The sequence below is a fragment of the Alligator mississippiensis genome, chromosome 1 (assembly GCF_030867095.1).
Source record: "Alligator mississippiensis isolate rAllMis1 chromosome 1, rAllMis1, whole genome shotgun sequence".
NCBI lineage: Eukaryota > Metazoa > Chordata > Crocodylia > Alligatoridae > Alligator > Alligator mississippiensis.
Window position 1 is genome coordinate 482,003,523 of NC_081824.1, and position 18,972 is coordinate 482,022,494.

An 18,972-nucleotide genomic window follows, 5' to 3' on the forward strand; every position below is an offset into this window, starting at 1 on the left:
TGAAACATCTGGAAATCATTCAGAAGGAAGATACAGCTCTGTGAAAAGGATTAATTAGCTGTTGACCTGGATCGGTGGGCCCGTGGATCTCGAGGAGCCCAAGGACTGAGTGCCAGGGTTCTTCCTGGTATCTCTCAGACAGCCCCGATCAGGGACGCCTGACTTTGCTGAGCTTTGTGGAAAGAGAAACTTGTCATACACCAGCATCGGAGGGGACTGCCAATAAGTTGCCAACGTGAATTATTCTTGTCTGTCATTGTTTGTCTTGTTACTACATGTAGTTGTGTTTTTATTAAGTCAATAAAACTTTCTTACTTTTCTACCCCTGGGCATACTCCCAATCCTGAACCCTCTGCAGGTGGCTGGGACATAAATTGGCATCACAAACAGGATTCAGAAGCTCTGGTCCGGAGAGAAAGGTCAGAATGAAGGGAGTTGCATGGGCCCTGTTGGTGGCTTTGCTTAAGGAAGTGACGGGAATAGAGAATCCTGGGTGGGATACGGATAGGTTGAGACCTGCCTGGAGTGACCTGGGAACTGTACCTGATCATTGGGCTAGGTTTGCTACTGCTGCTTGGGGTAAGCCTAAAAAAGGATGCCTGGCGTGGCTGCTGGCCACATGTCTGTGGTTAGGGCCAAAGAAAATGCCCAACTCTGGAAAAAGGTCACCCGGCTGACTAAGGAGTTAGAAGACATGAGAGATTCCAACAGTGTGGTATGCAAGGCTACGCAAGCCAGTCAAAGCTGTTTAGAGACTTTAGAATGGAGGGAAGGAAAAATTATGATCATGCATGTGAATGCTTCCCTCCAGAAGAGGGCACAGTTAGCACAGGCTGTGGAGCCATCCTTCCACAAGGTATGGCAGTGTCTTTATGGGGAGAAACCAGGAGCTCTGGGAAGATCAAGGGGAGGAGATTGATGTAGAGAAGAAGATTGATGATGAGCCTGGTGCTAAACCACCCCCGTATGTCCCTGCCCAGAGGGACAAACTTAAACAAGTCTTCCCTGTGGTAGTAACCCATTCAGGGCCACAAGGAGGGAATCCCTGAAAAGAGCTATGTTCCTTTGCCCGTGTGGAAATCTGTGATATACAGAAACAGCATAAGTTCAAGCCAGGAAAGTGAGTGATAGACTGGCTAGTTCAAATGTATAGTGAAGGAGCTTCTGCAATTTCAGTGAGTAGGGACGAAGCTATGCAAATCATTTTGCACCCTGAGCTCCAGTTAAATCAGTTTGCAGGAGGTGATGAAAATGTTACTTTGTTTTCTGCTGCACTCCAAGCCACTGCAGCCAGTTATGGTAATATAGAAGAAGAGCTTAACCTCTTCCCTTGGGCATGGGCCAATTTAGAGGAGGCTGCCCACTGCTTGTATCTATAAGCACTAACTGAAATCATTCATGCAGCAGTTTGGACTCGTATGCCAGATGCATAAGTCATGACAGCACTGTTGTGGAGGAGGTTTTGCTGACAAGCATCAACAGAGTGCACTTCAGCCCTGTTGGCCTTGGAGCCAGAGGCAGTGAATCACCCAGTAAGAGATGTGATCCAGCGATTAGTGCAGTTTTTACCCATTTTTCAGAAGCCTGGGCTGCCTAAGCTGACAAAAACTGCCAAGGCCATGGTGGTGGCCTCAGCAAAAGACAAACACCCTGATCCCCCTGAATTGTTGGAAAAAGCTGGGGAAGGCTGGCCCAAGACTCCATGAGTAAAAATGTGGAAAGACTTGTTAGCTGTCGGTTTCAATAAAGTGCAAATTGATGGATTGCCCACCAATGATTTGTGAGGGCTGTGGGCTAAACACTGCAGCAAAAAAGCAAGCCCAAAAGTGGAGCTGTTTGCACCACCAACAGAGTCACCAGAGGGATTCTCTGCCCTGAGGGCAGAACTGTTGACATTTTCCAAGGCACATGCGGGGCTGCCAGCCTTTACCCCACCTGATTATGTGGCCTAGGGAGCCTGGCCAGCCCATACCTCACAATGGGGGTAATAGCGGGCCAGGGAATGGTATCTAAAGTTAATTTTGGCCCCTTAATTTGGATACCTGTACAGAATCAATTAGGTAAAAGTGAAAAGTCAATCGATATGCTATTAGACAGGGGTGCCCAGATTTGCATTTTAGATTCCACAGATTAGAAGGGGGAGAAAGGAACCCCTTATCAAGTAATTGGAATCAGAGGCACCAGACGACCAGGACATCTGGTCTGAGCAACCTTCACATTACCTAATGGCTCCAAGGTGATGGCAGCAGCAAATACTTAAAGGGGGACCAAGCTTACTGTGACTTAATGTACTAAAATGACAGCGGTTTGCCCTTGAACGAGAGAATTGGCAGTTTGAGTGCGCATTGCCTCACCGAGAACCAGAAGAAACAGCTATAACAACTGTAACTTGATGTAGCATTATCCCACTAACCCTGCCTCCCATGAAAGGAGTACACAGACCCCAGTATTGAACTCTCCCTGAGGCCACCCAACCTATCCAGTGTATTACAAACCAGCAATTAGAAGATGGGACTATTATCCAAACCCACTCTCCGTATAATAATCCAGTGTGGCCAGTGCACAAGCCAAATGGAGTGTGGCAGCTGACTATTAGCTTTTGAGCTTTGAATGCTAATATTGACTCCTTGATGGCTGCCGTCCCATCACTACCAGACTTAACAGAAAGCATCCGGTGTTATGGGCCTGCAAGAATGGAATCCATTAATATCAAGGATATGTTTTTTGCTATTCCAATCCATGAGAGTCATTGGCCAGTATTTGCTTTCACGTGGATAGGGCAGCAATATACCTACACCGCGTTGACCCAAGGGTGGATACACAGCCCCACCCTGGCTCACGGGGTTCTAGCTACTGTAGTTCATGAAGTCCAAGAAAAGTACCCTGATGTATGCATGTGACAGTATATAGATGACGTCATGGTAGGCAGTCAAGACAGAGAGGCTGCCCCTAAGGCCTTTGAATCATTATAAGAGAAAGTGAGTACCTTTGGATTCACGCTGTCTGAAATTAAAATCCAAGAAGCAGGGCCCCAGTGTGAATTTCTAGAAATAGAATGGAAGAATGGGGGCCCCACAATACCAACTGAAGGGCTGCAAAATATAGTAGAGACCCCAACTCCCACTAATGTAAAAGAACTACAAGCCCAATTGGGAGCACTCAATTTTTGGCGTATGCATGTTCCTGTATTTAGTGTATTAGTTTGTCCCTTGTATAACCTATGTAAGAAGAGAACTAAATGGGAATGGGGTCCTAAGCATAAATATGGTTTATGAGCCCTTAAAGAAGCGGTAACTGTTCATGCCTCCCTAGCAGCATGATGTCCCAAAGGAGAGCTTTGGCTCCATATAGATGTCTCAGAAGGAGGACAACACTGGAGCCTGTGGCAGAAGCAGTCCTCGGAAGCAGAAGGAAAACCCCTTGGATTCTGGAGCTGAGGCTGGAAAGGGGGTGGAAGCAAGGTATACTCTCTTAGAACAGATGTTGTGTGTGGCAACAGTGGCCCTGGAAGCCACAGAAGCACTGAGGGGAATTATCCACAGTTATCACTACACCAATACCTATTCTTGGACGGAATGGCTCTGTCAGACCTCCAACTACCACCTGGGGGGACAGCCCAAGACACCATGGTCCAAACGTAAATTTATTACATTTTAAGCCAGGTCCAACGAGTAACCCCAAAGGGACTCCCTGCATTACTTGAAAGAGTCACAGAAAACACAATTAATGTTTATCCTGATCAAACAGGCTGCAATGAACCTTCACCCATCAAAGAAGCACCTCCTTTCTCGCCTAAAATGGAGACCTCAGCCAATGTTGAAGTCTGGTTTACAGATGGGTCTGCTCGAGGTTGTGCCTGGAGATCAGCCGCCTTGAGGATTTGAAATGGCAAGCAAGTAGTGTTACAAGGCCTCAGAAAAAGCGCACAGTATGCCAAGCTCAAAGCAGTGCTTGCTGTGGCTGTGTGGGAAGCAGAAGGTCCATGTCCTGTAAAGCCCATTTATATTTATAGCAACTCCTGGATGGTAGTAGAAGGATTTACTAAATGGCTACCCCTATGGAAAAAAAAAAAAACAAAACTTTAAAAGATGAGGACAAGACATTTGGAGCCATGAGGAATGGGAGACCTCTTGGAAGTTATCCCAAGTGAGCTTCCTCTACACATCCGACACGTGAGTACAGCACACGGGAATAAGGCAGGAGAAGGCCCGGAGGCAAAGTGAAATAGGTGAGTTAATCAGCTAACAAGAGAACAGGGCACTGGAATCTTGTATGTTGAAGAAGAAAATAAAGCAGCTAGTTCATTGTTACTCAATTCCTCCTCCCACTGTACACCTAGAGAATGAGCCACAGAATAGCTACATTGACAACAAGGGCACCCCAGGCATGATGGAACCACCCACCTGGCAGGTCAAAATGCAACTAAAACTCTGCCCAACTCTTCCGTTGTCATTACATGAGGTAAAGATAGCGTGGCAGGTATGGCAATGTGATTTCATAGGCCCCCTCCCTCGGACTTCCTGGAAGTGACAGTACATGCTTTTACCTGTAGAAGTTGCCACAGGAATAATGTTCACCCATACCTCAGTGAGAGCTACAGCCCAGGACACTTGTGCAGCTCTGGAAACTCTGCTACCTATGTATCCACCACCTATAGAACTACAGAGAGATAATGGCCCTCACTTCTGCAATCATCTTGTGTATGACTGGACCATGAAACATGGCATGTTATGGACATATTGCATCCCATACCATCCACAGTCTAATGGATTGGCAGAGTGAGCCAATGGCATCCTCAAATGCAATTTGCAGTTGGCCACTGGCCTGGCTCTTAAAGACTGGGACTTGCACCTGGATCAAGCTGTCAATTGGGCCCAAACCCAACCCCATCCAGGAGGTAGCCCTATGCAGCAGGCCTTTGGATTGGGTGGTCCCCGCAAGCCAGCAATGCACTGACCTTGGGGTGGTGACCCGGGAAAGCTCCAGGCAGGAGACTGGGTGGTAGTGAAGGATCCTCAGGAAGATAAATGGGAGGGGACACTATAAGCAAAAGGTATGCATAATACATGGTGGGTATTTAAGTCAGATTCATCTAACGAGAGCCAAGATCCTTGTTGTCTTGTTCCTACAGATTAGATCTGTCCACAAATGCAGCCATAACCATTTCTAATTGAGCCTGCTACTGAAGGTGAGTCCTGCTCTGTCACTGGTCCGAATTGACTAGCACCACGAAGTGGTGGACTGTTATAACTGTACTCTTTTTATTAATACCTTATTGTGTTTCCTGGGTAGGGCATGTCTACTATCCTTATTACCCAGATGTTAATGAACTTGCTCCTGAAGTCCTAAAGGAGTGGCCTGACCCTGAAGAGCATCCCCCAGAAACGTGCTCAGATGACCCTCACATGGTCCAGCCACAGTATCCATACTGGAAGAAACCCGTCACCCTGGAGCGAGTGAAGTCCTGGTCTCTGAGTAGAAGAAACAGGATAGTTGACTGGCAAGGTGGTAACTGTCAGTGCACCTGTGGCACCAGTTATTATCTTGGGTACATTCCTTACCTGAAGGCTGGAATGGCTAACTGTGGGAGGGGAGGTAATTGTTGTAGCTCTGCTCATTTGGGAGTTTGTCATTACATACTTCCTGAGGGGAACCCTGTTGAGCTCAACACCCCTGAATCTGTGCCCCCAGTTGTGCATTCTGCATCTGTTCAGCCTCTCGAGCCACTGCATTTATGGGAGAATATGCCCCCTCCCATTCCTATGGCTGACAATACTCTTCAGCAATGGCATGAAGCCCACCAGATAGGAGAGCACATTACAGGTTGGAATAAGCACCTCAGCTTGGGAAAAAAGTTATTACATGGTTTGTGAATCATACATATAGAGGCATAGTGGAATGGTACCCATTTTAATACAGCTAGAAGGAGGCTGTATCCGCAAGTCCCCACCACTTATCCCTATACTTTTATACCAGTAGGGTTCCTAAAGCAAATTAGTCCTATTTTTCTGCCATGGCAGTGCCGTTTCATTAACCCAATACAGCATCATCCCCAGGAGCGACAGTGGGGACTCTTTCGCTCTCTGGAAGGTGATACATGGTTACAGGCTCCCAGAGAGGGAAGGATAAATGTCATCTGTGAGAGAATGGGGTGTTCGCTACTATCTCTGGCCGTTCCCCCACGGGAGGCCCTGACACCACCTGTGTATAACTCCACACCCTGATGGAGGTCACAGGTTAAAATCCCAACCCTCCTAAATGCTTCCTGGTTTACTGCCCAGGTATTGTTCAGACCAGAAAAATGGTATGTCCGAGCTATTTTTCCAAACTGTTTGGCAGGAGCCCATGTAGCTGAAGGGTTACTTAGATGGAAATGTCCAGTCATTTTCGATTCCATGAATACAGTTAAGTCCTGCAGACAAAGAGATGCTCCAGGTTATCTTTGGGACGGACTTAACTCAGCTATGAATGTATGGAACTTAGATAAATCCCAGAAAAACACTGAAGGAGTAGCCAATCTCCGACAGGCAGTAGAGCTGCTCACTAGGGGAGGCCGTGCATGAAAGAAAAGCTTTAGAGCACATTGATGAATTGCTACCTGATGTAAGATTAGAGACAGCCTGTCTTGTCCAGGTCATGATGGATACTGCTTTTAAAGCAGACAAAAATCAAACTTGGAGTACTGCTGGTGCATAAGTTCAGTTATCATTAAATATGCATTTTTCTCAGGTAATAAACAGTGTTAAAAATAGAGAATGACCCCCTGGTTTAGAGCATCATGGAATGCCTGCAACATTCAAAGTACTTGGATTACCACTTGGGAAGGTTGTAATAAAGGAAAATGTTCATTCCTGCTGCAGGGGGTAAAAGATGGAAACTGGACCACTGCTTATTTGCTAAGCACAGGGCTAGGAGGAGTATGCCCTTGGGACCAGAATCTGCATATGGGAAATAGTTAAATAATTACCCCCGATGGCCCTTGGTATGTGGCACAGTCCCACTTGATTCAAATTAGTAGCACCTTGATTGAATTAGGGACCCTAAGGAGAGGCTGGCCTCTCAGCCCACCTAACATGACCTGCGTATACGAGTTACCTAATGTGTCATATGTAACAATAGGGTAACATGTTTGTTGAGAAGGACCAGGTAGTTTGCTGTATGAAAATGGGACCACCTGGATGTTGTGCAATTCATGTTGCTTAGGAGCTAAAAGTAGAGCCATTGCTCTACTGCAATTAAGTAACCATACTATTGCCTTAAAATAACCTGACATTTCCTCTGAGACTATACCTCTCAACTTTACGATACCCACTTTGTGGGTATCAGATGTAGACATGTCACGTTTAGAAAACTGGAATAAAGTAAAAATAAGCTGCAAAGCCTTGAGGCAAAAGCTTGGCAAGGCACTCAGTTAGCTGTCCTTGCTCAAGAGAGTTGGCGAGTCATTAGTTTGGCTGTCAACGTGCCTGAGCCATGTAAATGGTATAATGTAATCTGGACTATTCGTGTGTCACCAGGTGTCACCTCAACTATGTGGCTAACCATCTTCAGCATAATAGTATTATGCATTGCCCTAGTGGCAATAGCTAAATGATGTTTTAACTGTTGTTGTCATAAATCTGTTTATGCAAGTTAAATTTAAAGATCCCTCCCCATTCCCTGATGTAGTGCATGTAGTTTTGGCATCTCAACTGTAGCTATCATAGTGCTTCAGGAAGCAAGGGGTGGAGTGTGACAGCTGAAAATTATGTCTGTGTGATAAAGGTGCTTGCTGAAGGATCTATGAAGATTAGACCAAGTGTTTTTTTTCTGTCATTTGTTTAGATATTAAGCTATATACTGTTGCTAAGAGTCTAATTAAAGTTTAAGATGTAGAAAGGCCATGTATAAAGTAAGACCTAGTAAATTTAGCAAAGCCTTGAAGTAGTAAGGCCCTGTGGTGGAATTAAAATTAACCTTATCAAAGGAATGCAAGGCTTGTACTGCTATTGGTCAGTCTAAGGACAGTTTAAGTAAAAAGAATCTGAGTGGCTCTAAGTTATCAGCAGAATTCAGAACTTATAAGTTGGTGAAATATCTGGAAATCATTCAGAAGGAAGATACAGCTCTGTGAAAAGGCTTAATTAGCTGTTCACCTGGATAAGTGGGCCCGTGGACCTCGAGGTACCCAGCGACTGAATACCAGGGTTCTTCCTGGTAATTCTTAGACAGCTTTGATTGGGGATGCCTGACTTCACTGAGCTTTGTGGAAAGAGAAACTTGTCATACATCAGGCATTGGAGGGGACTGTCTATAAGTTGCCAATGTGAATTATTCTTGTCTGTCATTGTTTGTCTTGTTACTACGTGTAGTTGTGTTTCTATTAAGTCAATAAACCTTTCTTACCTTTCTACTCCAGACCATACTCTCAATCCTGAACTCTCCACAGGTGGGTGGGACACCAATAACTTCATGGGGCTGTGTAGTGTGTTGTCTGTTTAATAAACCTGTTGGGTTTTTGTCTTATTGAACTCCAAACCCTTCTCCTTGATTTTCTGGCTGTCTCCCAGTTTTCTGCGTCTCTGTTTCCAGCCCCAAACTCTCAGCTTTTTGCCTCTTGGTTTCCTGATTGTTTCTTCCTTGCCACTGGGCTTCTTCCCTTGCTTTCATCCCAGTACTAGGTGACCCTGAGTAACCCTGGGGCACTTTAACCTCAAGTAATCCCAGTTTCCCTCCAGTCTGCCTGTTCTAATCCTGGCCCCAGCAGCTTTCACTCTCTTATTTTCCCCTCTATCATCTTAACCCTCGTCCATCTCCCTTCTTCCCTTCCTTCTGCAAATCTTTGACCCTTGAGTCCCCCTTCCATAGCTACCAAGCAACATAGGTATACCAAGTACCCTAAGTGCACACATACATACCACACCACCCAAGTTAGGAACTCATCTGTGTGTATGTGTAGGTGTGTGGTGTGTGATACATATCATCGTATGTGAATTATTGATCTGTGTATGTGTATTGGGTGTGTAGCTATTGACAACTGATTTTTGTCTAGTTTTCAGTGCGTCTACTGTGTATGTGCTTGAATTGGTGATAGGTGTGCATGTCCTTAGACTGGCAATCTTGGATGTGTATGTGACTGAGATGGTAGTGTGTGTATATGTCCTGGAGTTGTATGTGTGTGCATGTGCCTGGTGTGTGTGTCTGCACCTAACTGATTTCTTTGTGTGTATATATGCAATTGTGTAACACTCTCCCATCTAACAGTGCAATTTTGAGATCCTGAGAGTTGGCCTGGCCCCACAGGACAACACATGGATTCCTTAGCCATAGTCTGTGAATTATTAGGTGTCCACACACAGCAGGTTGAAAACCACTGACATTTAGTAAATGCAGTTTAAGATCCGTATTCAAATCTCACTTCACTAGGTTTTTTTCCCAGCCTAGAGGAGGGGCTTGATGAATCAGGATACCCAGGTTGAGTCTTTTCTGTGGTGCAGGTAAGCAATTCTTTCTATTTTGGAGAAACCGCTCATTTTCACATGACTCCACTAGACTCCCTCATACATTGGAAAGTGGGCTGGATCCATTTATGAAAGGTTTCTGTGAATGAATGCTTGCAATACAAAGGAACTGAACTCCATGAACAAGTCCTGTGTTCTTACAGTTCTCAGTGCATCACTGGCTACACGTACACCACAATTTGGGTGCAGTAGATTAGTTTACTTTGGTGTACAACAGTCCTGTCAGACACAGGTACTATCTGACAGTAGAGTACTGTAAATAACTGTGCTTGAACACATGTGTAGATGGTGAAATCGGGATTAGATTACTCTGGCACAAATTGCTCTGAAGTTTATTCAGATGCATTAATTGCATGTGTAGATGAATCCACAAACTTTAGTAGCAGCAGCAGCAATATCGACAGCACTACAGTAGAGCACATACACACACAGACAATTGCACTGACTATGAAAAGAGAAGAAATATAATGAATACATTGGTGTGTACAGGTGCATCAAGAGGTGTGTGCAAGCAGTGTGAAAATGTTTGTGGTGTCTATGCATATCCATTAATTCAAATATCCACAGACCTTTGACAGAATCTCCAGGAGCACAGGGAATTGATTTGTTCCATTTTCCTGTTGAATCAGATGTGTCAGGTGTTGAACCGTCATCTTCTGTTCAAATTGCCAAATGCAGGACTTGTTGATCAGCCCAGTGCTTGACAGGTCACTGAAGGGCAGGGTCTGTCCCTCGGCTATTTTCAGAATACTGGAGCTATGAGCTTCCTCTGCAATCTCCTGCTTTGCAGAAGCAAGTTTGTCCTTCAATCCCTGGGAAAGAAAAAATTCTGTTAAGAGTCCTGTCCTGTCAGAAAGGAGGGGCTGTGTGCCAATCAGTCTGAGGGCTAGATGGGCTTGTGACTATGATACAAGTCTGAATTTTTGGAGATGTGGATTCAAAGCACAGCTCTGCTGCACATGCCTGGATACTCTCCAAAGAGCTACTTCTCCACGAGCGAGAAAAGTACTAGCTGGCCGTGTCTGCACGTGTGCTTTACTGCAGAATAGACTAATAAACTGTGGAGTAAAGCATCACTGTCTACACGTGCAACAAGATTAGGCCACATGGAAATAATTTACACCATAATAAGACAGCATTGCCAGGGACAGTACTATTTTATGCCTGGGTAATTTAACATTACTAAACACACATGTAGACACTGTCCTTGGGCATAAACTGTGCCCAGTCAGCAGGGGGCAATACTCCTGCCTGCCACATGGCTTCATGCCTTCAGCACTCCCATGTCCCAGCCAGCCTCTTTGCCACCCAATGCTGCCATCTGGAGCCTGGGGCTAACTCCCATGCCCCTTGCCAACCCATAACCACTTTGCCCTAGCTCAAATTGCTGTTGCCCCAGGCACACGTGGGGTGTGTCTACATGAGGTGTTTACTATGCAGTCGAGTAATTAGCTTCACAGTAAGCATCTTGCACCAAAACATGCAAAGCTATTAGGCTTGAGTAACCTAATTTACTCCACAGGTGGACAGTACAAGTACTATCCTGATGTGGACTAAAAAGCACAACAGAACTGTATGTGTAGACACTGCCTGGGATGGCTGGGGCATGAGGTGCTTCAGTGTAGGGGCTGCCTGCTGGCTATCTCTGTGCTGAAGCACCCTCATGCCCCAGCCAGTACCTCCACAGCATGTGGAGCTGGGAGGAGCAGCCCCACGCTGGCAGGCTGACCCTCATGGCCCCCTGCCAGGTACAGCTTCTCCAACCCAGCTCCATGTGCTGCACTCCTGGGTGCATGTGCAGATGTGTACCTGGCTTGAATAAACCCCAGAACAGTAAGCTCTGGAGTTTACATACATGTTTATATTTATTTACATATTTATATGCACATGTAAACACACCAGCATAGAAGCTGTACCCAGAAATATTTTACTCTGGCTAAATCTTCTCCAGGATTTATTGCTTGGATCAATTCCATGTGTTGATGCGCCTGCTCTTCCTTTGGCTTTAGTTACTGGTAAAGCTACTGGGTGTAAACTGGCCAAAAAGAAACTGAGGCTGGAAATTACAAGAAAGTGTCTAATCATTACAGCCATGAAGTTCAGGATGGCCTTCCAACAGAGTCTTGTGTTCCTTTGACTCCAGCCCTTGGCTTCCTATCTCTAGAAAAAGGATGATGATTCTGCCCTATCTAATTAGGCTGTAAATGATGGATCTAATGAGGCTGTGTTATGCTGGGTTAAAGGGGACCACTTTTTCTGTGTAACACCGGGTGCATCTACACATGCAATTAGCATGTAGCAATAAACTCTAGTGTAGTTTGCACTGGAGCTGATTGCTTCTGAGTGCAGCATTTACACATGCACCCAGGACCACAGCACATTAAGACCCAGCTAGCAGGGGGGCTGGTGGAAGGGGGAGGGTCAGCCTTCCAGCCTGGGGATGCTCTGAACTAGTTCAATGTGCTGCTGAGGGGCTGGCTTGGGCACAAGGATGCTACAGTGTAGGGCTAACCAGCAGGCAACGCCCACAGTATAGCACCTTCATGATCCAGCCAACCCCAATCACCCTTTACACATGCATTTTGGCACACATAATTACTCTGCTGTAGGATAATACTTGTCCCAGCCAGAACTATCCTACAGTGGAGTTAATTAATTTCCTGAGCTTTAATAAGGGTGCATGTATAGATGGTGATGCTTTACTGTGCAGCTGGTTAGTCAGCTGGTGGAGGGGGGGAGGGGGACACTGACTGGGGAGTTTTCTGACCAGAAGGGGTAGGGCTTGATCCATATAAGCCCAGGGCATGAGCTGGTCAGGGCAGTCTTCCCTTCAGTGTCACCGGGAAAAAACCTTCTGGAAGCAGGGCTCCCGAGACAAATTGCTGAGCTGGGACAAGCAGCACTGAGCCTGGAAGCTGGCCAGGCCTTGGAATAGATAGGCCTGGGAGAAGAGGGGCCAGGGGCCCAGTGCCCAAGAGGTCTACAGTGGAATGATATGGTGGTTGTGGTAAGGACTGAAGGGAAGGGAAGGAGGTCCCCTCTGGTCCAGAGGGAAAAATCCTGAGCCCACTGAGAGGCAGAATAAGGGGCCAGGGCAGGCCTTGGAAGAGACAGGGCTAGGGATAAGACAGCAAGCGAGTGTGCAAAAGCATGAGAGCCTCAGAAGAACTAGGTACTTGGGGAAAATGTCTAGTACCTGCGGGGAGGAATCAAGAGGGTCTGGAGCCCAGGAGGCCTAGGCATGCCAGAGTCAGGTGCTTGGGGAGGGGGACCAGGAGGGACCAGGGAGGACTAGGGTGTGTTGAAGGAAATTCAGTTCCTGGGTCCTGCCAGCAGGCAGAGTTGTGTTAGCAGATCACCTGTGAGGCATGGGAGCAGGTACTGGGGAAGAAGGGGCCCATGAAACTAGTCCCTAAATCAATGGCCATGAGCGCCTGTGGTCTTAACAGTAAGACCAGGCTTGGAGCAATCTCCTTTCATCAGAAGTCATTAGCATCAAGATGTGGTGGGTGGGCAAAGGGGAGAGGGCCCCAAGGGGAGACAGGTTAACAAGGGCTGAGCGGCCACCAGTGGGCATTGCGACCACACCTGAGAAAAGCACTTGCTACAATGATATATTAGGAAAGTCCCAAATACAGAGGCTTTTTTCCTGTTGAAGGCTTAACAAAATGGACAGGTTTGGGACTGGAAGATGAACAAAACTAAAAATGGTTAATGGTTCTGTTTCTGTGTGTGTGTACACACACACACACACACACACACACACATATATATATAATTCATAATTCTCATGAATTATATATATATATGCTCATGAAAACTGAGCATCAACGGGAACATTGAATATAAATGACATTTTAGAAGGACAGGCTGTGACTAATGGCTTCTAGTATTTCTTTTTTTGTTTTTAAGGGGAAAACAAAATTGCTGCATCTATTATCTTTTAAAATAATCATGTATATGATATTTTCAATATTTATTAGGCACAGAAAACGTGTGTTCACATACCTGAAAAATTGAGTGAGTAAGAGTTTTAAAACAGCTTTCCCACTTTTTTCTGTCTTCCTTTTCATGCATAGATTTAACAGTGATTTCTTCATCTACAAGAAAGATAAAATTACAATTCATTTTTTGTTATTTAACATGAAAACTTCTTAATCTTATGTCAGAGAAGTTGCAAATAATTGAAAAAAAAAATGTTACCAGGCCACTGGATTCCTAAATTGGTATGTGTGTGTGTATATATATATATATATATATATATATATATATACACACACTAGTCAATTGCTTATCAGGAATGATGGGGTGGGGGGAGGACAGAGCACAGCCACTCAGGACCCTGCGCTGCTGCTGCCTCCCAGGAGCGGGGTGGGGGAGGAAGCTGGGGGGAAGCTTGCCCCACCATCCCCTCAGTCCCCCTCAGCCAGCAAACCATGCCACCTTCAGGGATCAGGGCCTGGGGGAGAAAGGGAGAGGCCAGAGGCACTGGCTTGACTCCCTATTCCATCTGCTCCATCGCCATCACCTACAGGGAGCAGGTCTGGAGGGGGGGTGAGGCCAGCATTGCTGGTATTGCCCCCCATTCTGTCCCCTCTGTTCCTGTCATCATGGCAGCATGCAGCAGACATCTCTTTCTGTCTGGAACACTCTTGGAGCACTTTGGTTGTATCAGTCAGCATTGTGATTAGCTGCCGAGACAACCAATCACAGTGCAAATAAAGCGTTACAGAGAGACAGACTAAGGCTTGTTTCAATGTGTTTGAAGCTTGAAATAGGAAAATTGAAACAAAACCAAAGGCTTCAGAACAGCTTTGAAATGAAACAAGGGTACAGTCCCATCAGTAGCCAGGCTACCAGCGGCACAATGTGGATGGGCGTGTGCCGCAACCCAAGGATCCCCTCGGGGTTTGCGCCCTTCCCTCCCTCTGGGGTCTGAGAGGCCTCCACCCAGATGGAGCCCATGGTTCTGGGCTCCATGCACATGGAACCTCTTGTTCTCGGCTGTGGTGGCTGCCTGTCACTTTTTCAGGCTCTGGGGCCTGGGAGCATAGCCGCCTCCCCTTGTGAGGTCTGTTCCTTTTTGGGGTCTCTGGCACACCAGCTGCAAGAGCTCCAGGCTGCAGTCCAGAGACTGTATGCCATCAGGGATGGTGAGAGGGAGATAGAATCCTATTGCCAGGCCCTTCACCCCCTGGAGGCAGAGGGTAGACCACAGTCACCCTCTAGGACAAGGAAGGACTCGGTGACCTCCCATTCCAGCCAAGGGGTTGGACCAAGGTGGCCAAGGGCCCCAAGGCCCACTGCACCAAGGCCCTTGCCCCACTGGAGCTTTGCAACAGGTATGAACCTCTTGTAGCCCCAGCAGAGCCTGCTAAATTGCCAGCTCCTGCAGGCAACACAGGCTCAACTGTAGCTACCGCCCCCGCTCTCCCCAAGACAAAACACAAAGTGTTTGTCATGGGAGACGCCATCCTGAGGGGGACTGAGGGGCAATCTGCTGCCCCGACCCCTTAGCCCGGGAAGTCTGCTGCTAAACAGAAACTAAGGAGAGGGATGAAGGACTCCTCTGATATTAACATCTAGCTCCCTGTTCGAGTCTCCAGCTCTCTGATTACTTCCCTGAGCTCTCTATTAATTTCCTGCCGCTCTTCCTGGGGGTCCCTGAAAACTGCCCCCAACGTCTGTGCGGAGTTTCAGCAGGCTGAATATTTCCCACATCCCGGTTGGATTCCCCAGCTCCCCAATATTTTCCCAGCTCTCTGATGCCTTCCCTCAGCTCTTCCTGCAAGGCGTGGGCCCCCAGGTGATATGGGATGATACCAGGCTGCCACTGCCAGATGGGACCAGCACTGGGCACAGCCAGCATTGAGTGTGGGGAAAACTGGTTCTGCTGCTGGTCCCAGCCGGCAGAGGCAGCATGTTGTCATCCTGCATACAGTTCTGGGGGCCCCCATCCCCAGGAGGGCTGTGGTGCTATGCTGGACTCCTCCTAGGGGTGTGGATCCTCAGATCTGCATGTGGGATGACAGGGGCTGCCACTGATGCCTGAGGCCAGCAGCAGCAGCAGTCTTCCCAATCCTGGGCATGGGCAGGCGGCACCAGCGGCCTCCCATCATCCCACATGCATTATCCAAGGGCATGTACCTCCGGGAGAAATCCAGCACAGCCTCACAGCCATCCGCAGATATATGGACAGGATGGCAGGAGGCTGCCGCTGCTGGCAAGTGATACAAGTTTTGCTTTCAACTGTTTGAGGTGGAGTTTCACAAAAGCCCCTGCACCTATCTCCTTGAAACTTGGCAGGCATCATGCCCTCAGAAGGGGCTATCATCCCTGAAATGTTCGTCTGAATTCAGGTAACAAATGACGGAGTTATAGGCATTTTCATGATTCCTCATTATAGCCTATGGGTGAACCTTTTAAACCTGTCAAAACTGTGAAACAGTTTCAATGAAACAAAACAGAACAGTGCTTCAAAATGAAAAAAATAAAAAACAACAACAACAACAAAACAAAACCAAAAACCAAACAATGAAATGAAACACTATCCCTTCAAAACAGAGAACAGAAGTTGAAATGAAAAGGTGCTGTTTCACACAGGGCTAATATATATATAGGTTTATATTATATATATGTTGGATCTGAGAAGAACCACTATGATTACTAACCTGATCTTAAGCATACAGATATGAGGATGGTGCCTTGGTAATAATTTCTTTTTTGGGTTTAGGGTCCCTGTAGTTTCAACATCACATGACAGCTCATGTGCAGCTGACTTCCTCTAGGACCCCTACATCTAGTTCAGGGTGTCTTTTCTCCACAATGCAGTCTCCATCCCCCACAAACCTATCAGTGTGACCCATGCATATTGTACTTCACTGTCAAGCTTTGCATCTGGCTGTGACAAAACACACCTGGTGAAAATTCCCTGTCATACCTGCAGCAACAAAACTGAAGCATTTCTGTACCTTCTGTGCTATCAAGAAGATATCTGAGAAACAGGTGGACAATGATGGTGGCATCATCTATATTTCTGCCAAGTGACTCTGCTAGGAATGTGATGTCCTTTTCAAGGTGTTCCTGAAAGAATTCTTCTGCAACTTGTGGCTTCTCTTTCATTAGATTCAAAACCGACTGGAAGACAAAGTGTTTCCACAATTATCTCTAGGGAATCATTTGTCCCACAAGCAAATATAGCCTACACAAAGTTACCATCATAAGTAAGAGCAAGATAACACTAGACAGCACTGTTCAGTAACTGAGGACAGACAGGCATTGAGATAAGACACACTGTAATTTTAATGCGGATGTTTGTTTTCTGACCTGGCACTCTGTAAAGGTGCCCAGGAGCATGGAAGAATGGAGCAGCACTCTTGCAAGGCAGACCGAGGCTGGAGGCAAGTCTCTCTCTCCTTCTCTGCTTCGTGAGCCAGGACTCCCCAGAATGTATCCTCTCTCTATTATATCCTTAGATCTGTGTTAAGAAAGAAAAAATAGCTTTAACTGGATGAAGGTTTCACTCTTTCCCCAAAGCTCCTTTCTTTAAGGGTTTCACCTTCCCCAGTTGCCAAAGAAAGGGGTCCATAGCTCTGAAAAAGGAGGAAAATAGTGTGGTATTTTTTAAGTGGAAAAAAATCACTTCCAGTGAATTCTACTCAGAACATTTGTTCAGTTTTCTAGCCCAAAAAACAATTTCAAGGCAGCTGTGTGAGGTTTTGGTTGATACTGCCTCATAGCTTTCTTTTTAGGTTATATCCAGTGATTTTAAACTTACCTGTTCACTTCAGCAAATCCTTCCACAGCTTTGTGATTAAGCCCACCAACAGGATGACCACAGGAACATGTTTTCTTCTCCATGGGTAATCCACACTGTTCCCATGGGAAAAATGACAACATTAAACATGTCTTTAAAAAAGAAAATAAAAATTGCTGTGTGTTCCATTAAGCTACTGGAAGAACGGCTGTGTTCAGTAATGCTGAGAAAGAAACAGGCATTGAAGAATGCAGAAATGTTCAGAGTGGCAAACAGGAGGGATGGTGACTGCAGTACATTAGCCTGGAGAGCAGAGCCATACAGTGCAGAAGAAGCTCTTAGGATGACTGTAACACTGCCATATAATTTCTTCTCTAAGTCAATTGGCAGAGGCCTGTGATTAAGATAATGAAAATCATGTTCTAATCCTGCGGGTGTTGCCTTCAAGCACATTATTTTTTATCACAGCCGGTCAAAAAAAATCAACTTTGCTCTCAGAAAATGCTAAATGCAACAGTAATAAATTATTTTGAAAGAGTGACTTAATCTTGCCAAAGATTAACAGGGCATTTTAAACGAGATCAAAACATTGATCATGGGGCAAGTGACTAGGAAGAGCAAACAGGCTAGTTTGCAAACAGTTTGTGGGGAGCAGGAGGGTGAAGGGGAGGAGGAGCCAGGCACCAGATCCTGCTCTGGGAAGATAAGTGAGTCAGGGCTGCCTGTGTGTTGGGCTGGCTGAGTGAGTGTTTGGTGAGCTGTTAGGGCTGTGTGAAACAGAGGCAACCTGAGCAGGGTGCGGGGCCCGGGGCAAATCAGCCCATGTCGGGCTCCAACCTTGCTCCCATTCCATGGGCCCTGGACCCAAAGAAGCTGCTGCCTCTGTTTGGCAGTGGTGTTGGTGGCAAGGGGAAGAGGGGAGAACCTCACAAACCTCATTACCAGAAGCCAACTTCCTACAGCCCAAAACACACCGAATGGATCCAGGCCACGCCATGACAAGACATGCAAAACCTGCCAACTATATCTCCAGTATGGAGATATCTTCACAATACAATACATGCCCTGAACGAAAACATGTAGGAAACACCAATCAACAACTATGCACCATAATGAGCACACATCAAAAATCTATCAAAGACAAGAACAAAGCACTACCTGTCTCCAATCTCTCAGGCCTGATGTTCAAAGGGAATTTACAAACCACTTTTTTCACAGACGAGCCTATGAACAGTACTTCATCAGCCTCCTAGGTACAGAAACTCATGGACTACATATAGACAGTGGCATTCTGACACATTGCAACCTACTGGACCTCAGACTCCCCAGGCACCTCTCCACTTTTACCTGAACTGTTACATCCCTCTTCACCCCTCCTCCCCACCCCAGCCCCAGCCCCAGCCCCAGCCTGTCCTTCAGCCCCTGATGCCTCCGTTTCCATTTTCACTGACTGGCTTTCTTGCCTGCATTGCATGCCAGCCTCTGGCTTGCTGCACTATTCCTTCCAACAGCAGACACACCAACTACAGATGGTTTTGCAGCCTGACAAAGGTTGAGCATCCCAGGCAGCTAAGCTGATCTAGCCTGGAGTCTCACAACTCCCCTGCAACAGCAAGCCTCAGGCCTGTCAAAGACATGACAGGTCTGGGCTTTCCCCAGCCAGGACTGTGCATGCATGTGTTCCCTGGAGGTTATGGCACCTCCTATCTGACTTTC

General features: G+C 46.5%; 1 protein-coding gene across 1 annotated transcript in view; it reads right to left on the reverse strand.

Moving 5' to 3' along the window:
* The window catches only part of LOC102575918 (E3 ubiquitin-protein ligase rnf213-alpha), a 133,267-nt gene that overhangs the window by 38,077 nt on the left and 76,218 nt on the right, over positions 1-18,972 (reverse strand). The window contains exons 26-30 of the mRNA XM_014607628.3: positions 17,278-17,372; positions 16,827-16,977; positions 16,472-16,637; positions 13,509-13,600; positions 10,070-10,312 (exon numbers count right to left, since the gene is read on the reverse strand). Coding sequence (XP_014463114.3) covers positions 10,070-10,312; positions 13,509-13,600; positions 16,472-16,637; positions 16,827-16,977; positions 17,278-17,372 — 747 coding nt within the window. The remainder of the gene's footprint in view (positions 1-10,069; positions 10,313-13,508; positions 13,601-16,471; positions 16,638-16,826; positions 16,978-17,277; positions 17,373-18,972) is intronic.